This window comes from Myotis davidii, unplaced genomic scaffold (genome assembly GCF_000327345.1).
Source record: "Myotis davidii unplaced genomic scaffold, ASM32734v1 scaffold174, whole genome shotgun sequence".
NCBI lineage: Eukaryota > Metazoa > Chordata > Mammalia > Chiroptera > Vespertilionidae > Myotis > Myotis davidii.
In genome coordinates, this window is record NW_006289087.1 from 3,615,069 (window position 1) to 3,618,055 (window position 2,987).

The window sequence follows — 2,987 nt, forward strand, 5'->3', positions numbered from 1 at the left end:
TTCAGCAAGGACCTGAAGGAGGCGCAGGAGCAGCCAGGAATGCAGGTCTTGGGAAGGGGACCGCAGGGACCCAGTAACGTCAAATTTACATCAACCTGCACTGTGGTCAGCAACCCATATAACCAATGTGCATTGCACACTCATGCTTGCTTTCTCAGGAGAGTGCAGTTTTACTATTTTACTAGATCAGAAGTTTGCTATTCATTTTGTGTTTACTGAGGTTAAGATTTTATCATATTAAATTACATAAGAAATCTATGCAGCTATATATATAGGCTTTTTACAAGAAAGAGGGAAACTATTATTAGTGAGCAATTTAAAGGATAAATGTAAACTCCTATTTCATTCCCTTTTCGAAATTAAGGCTTTTAAAACACATTTTTGAGGTCAAGTTTTGCTCTCTCCACTCTAGAAAAATTTTTAATTCTCATTTTGTCCGTTTTTCTTCTTTCTCTTAAGAGAAAAGATTTTATCGTCCTGGATTTTTTTCTTCAAACTTCTGCAAAAGAGCAGCTCTCATGAAATGTCATGAAACCACTTTGAAAAATCACTATGAAGAGGAAAGAAAAGCCCCAAACACACTTCCTTTCTAATCCCCGGAGGCCACCGCACACCGGAGCCCGCGGGACTGACCTGCGAACGAATCTGGAGGTGATCTTGCTGATGAGGCCGGTGGACGTGCCCCGCCGGGCGTGGGCAAAGGCCCCGCTTTCGTGGGACGGAGACGCGGGGGGCCCGGCGTGGGCGGCGCTGCGCCGCTCCCGGAGCTGCTCCCCGTGGAAGGTGCTGCGGCTGGAGCTGCCGCGGGGAAAGCGGGTTCGGTCTGGGGTGCTGGCACTAATACTGTGGGCAGACGGGGACGCGGCAGGCACTCTCTGGGTGGTCCTGTGGGGACAAGTCACGACGCACTATTCAGAGTAACGGCCCAGGAAGCTCCCACTCCAAACTAGACAGAACGTGCTATGCCCACTTTTTTTTTAAGGGCAATAAGAACTCTTTATTACTATTTCTTTTCTTTTTTTAAAAAAATTTAGCACCTGGCCAGTGTGGCTCAGTAGTTGACCATGAACCAGAAGGTCAAGGTTGGATTCCTGGTCAGGACACATGCCTGGGTTGTAGGCTTCATCCCCAGTAGGGGTTGTGCAGGAGGCAACTGATCAATGTTTCTCTCTCATCACTGATGTTTCTCTCTCTCTCTCCCTCACCCTACCTCTCTCTAAAATCAATAAAAACATATTTAAAAAATTCTTTAACAAACAAAATGAAATGCAGCCAGCACGTTACCCAGGTCGGTAAGCTTCGGAGCCGTCTTTAATGGTTGGCAGTGTGACTTTGATCGGGTGACCGGAGGCGGACATGGACTTCTGGTGGCGGGGCCGGGCTGAGGGGACAGCAGGGGCCACGGCAGAGCCGGCAGAAGACAAGCTGCTGGCCGACATCTCCGTGAGGCTTTGCACATGGAACAAACGCAGAGAAGCGGCAGGTCACTAACATTTAAGAACTACATTTTTTAAAGTAAACTGACGAACACCTTTCATGACTCCAACACTTAAAAGAAGTTAGCACTAATGGCATGATTAGTGACCCACAAGTCGATGTTCTTGGGAACGATGTATAGAGTGGGAAATAAGGACCTCACCCACACTTACCCTCCTTCTGTAAGTGATTCGGAGACGGACTGAAATGATTTTTATGGATAACATGATTGTGACTGGGGATATTTTTCCCTTTCCAAAAAGCACAGTATGGTGTGATGTGTTGCTTTGGGTCACTGCCCGTTATACAAAAAGAATTCATAATTATAGCAAAAATATTATTGCTGGAGGTATTATTAAAACACTTTCTGTTCCTATCATGAATTAATACGTTAACTGTTGCAGATTAAAGAAACACCAGATGAGGGCTTAGTACAGGAAAAATAAGAAGTCAGAAATCAATTCCCAACTATTCTTTTAACCTAAGGGATCTTAGGTCCAAGGAGATCCATTTCTATGACATACAGTGTCCATTAACTGAGAGGAAACAAATGTAAGAATGGTCTGTGTAGTCTACTGAAATGACTAAGGATGGAACTCAGCACAGAATTTTATTAGAATGAACTCCCTGCCCTTTTTTTGTATTATATTGATGAATAGTTCTGTATTATAACTCATGATGAAAAGAAGCTAAATTTTTTAAATAATGAAAATATGGTTTATCACTAGTTAAAATAAAACACTGAGAATTGCATGGTTCTCAAGGATCAGCTGAGAGGGCCACATTTCTGTAGAGGAAGAAAAACCACGCCTTTGGGATTTGGATACGGTTATGACTTGAGGGAGGGGGAGAGGGAAGGAGGTAAGAAGAAAGCAGCAGACATATACGAGAATGCGATCCAAATTATGAAGGTCGGATTAGAGAAGATTTTAGTAGAAAATTCTCAGGTTAAGAGATTTACCTCCTGTTTTCCCTAAATATTCCCCCTAGTAAGAATGGTTGGCTGTTGCCAGGCCAGTGTGGTTCAGTGGTTGAGTATTAACTTATGAATCAGGAGATCACGGTTCAGTTTCCCAGTCAGGGCACATGCCCCAGTTGCAGGCTCGATCCCCAATAGGGGGCGTGCAGAAGGCAGCTGATCAATGATTCTCTCTCATCGTTGATGTTTCTCTCTCTCCCTCTCCCTTCCTCTCTGAAATCAATAGAAATATACTATATAAAAAAAGAATGACTGGCTGCATTCTTACTGTTCTGTATTTCCTTCCCTCTTGACCCATGAGCAGTTGGTTGTAGCACAGTAACAGTGGAGCCCCACCCTTCACTAGTGACTAGTACTGAACTGCATAGAAATTATTCTCGGGTAAGCACTGTGACGCTTACCTGCTGTCTTTTCCATTTTGCAGCGCCATGTAGCGGTCTGTGGTCCTTTCACAGACGTACGTGTTCCTTCTTGCCATGCTTCCTCCGGCATATACGTTGTTCTTTAAAATGGAAAAGAAAAGCAATTTTAA

The 2,987-nt window shown here is 44.1% G+C and overlaps 1 protein-coding gene across 1 annotated transcript in view; it reads right to left on the reverse strand.

Moving 5' to 3' along the window:
• Positions 1 to 2,987, reverse strand: part of MARK1 (MAP/microtubule affinity-regulating kinase 1) — a 121,337-nt gene that overhangs the window by 11,337 nt on the left and 107,013 nt on the right. The window contains exons 14-16 of the mRNA XM_006761334.2: positions 2,857 to 2,957; positions 1,285 to 1,449; positions 634 to 885 (exon numbers count right to left, since the gene is read on the reverse strand). Coding sequence (XP_006761397.1) covers positions 634 to 885; positions 1,285 to 1,449; positions 2,857 to 2,957 — 518 coding nt within the window. The remainder of the gene's footprint in view (positions 1 to 633; positions 886 to 1,284; positions 1,450 to 2,856; positions 2,958 to 2,987) is intronic.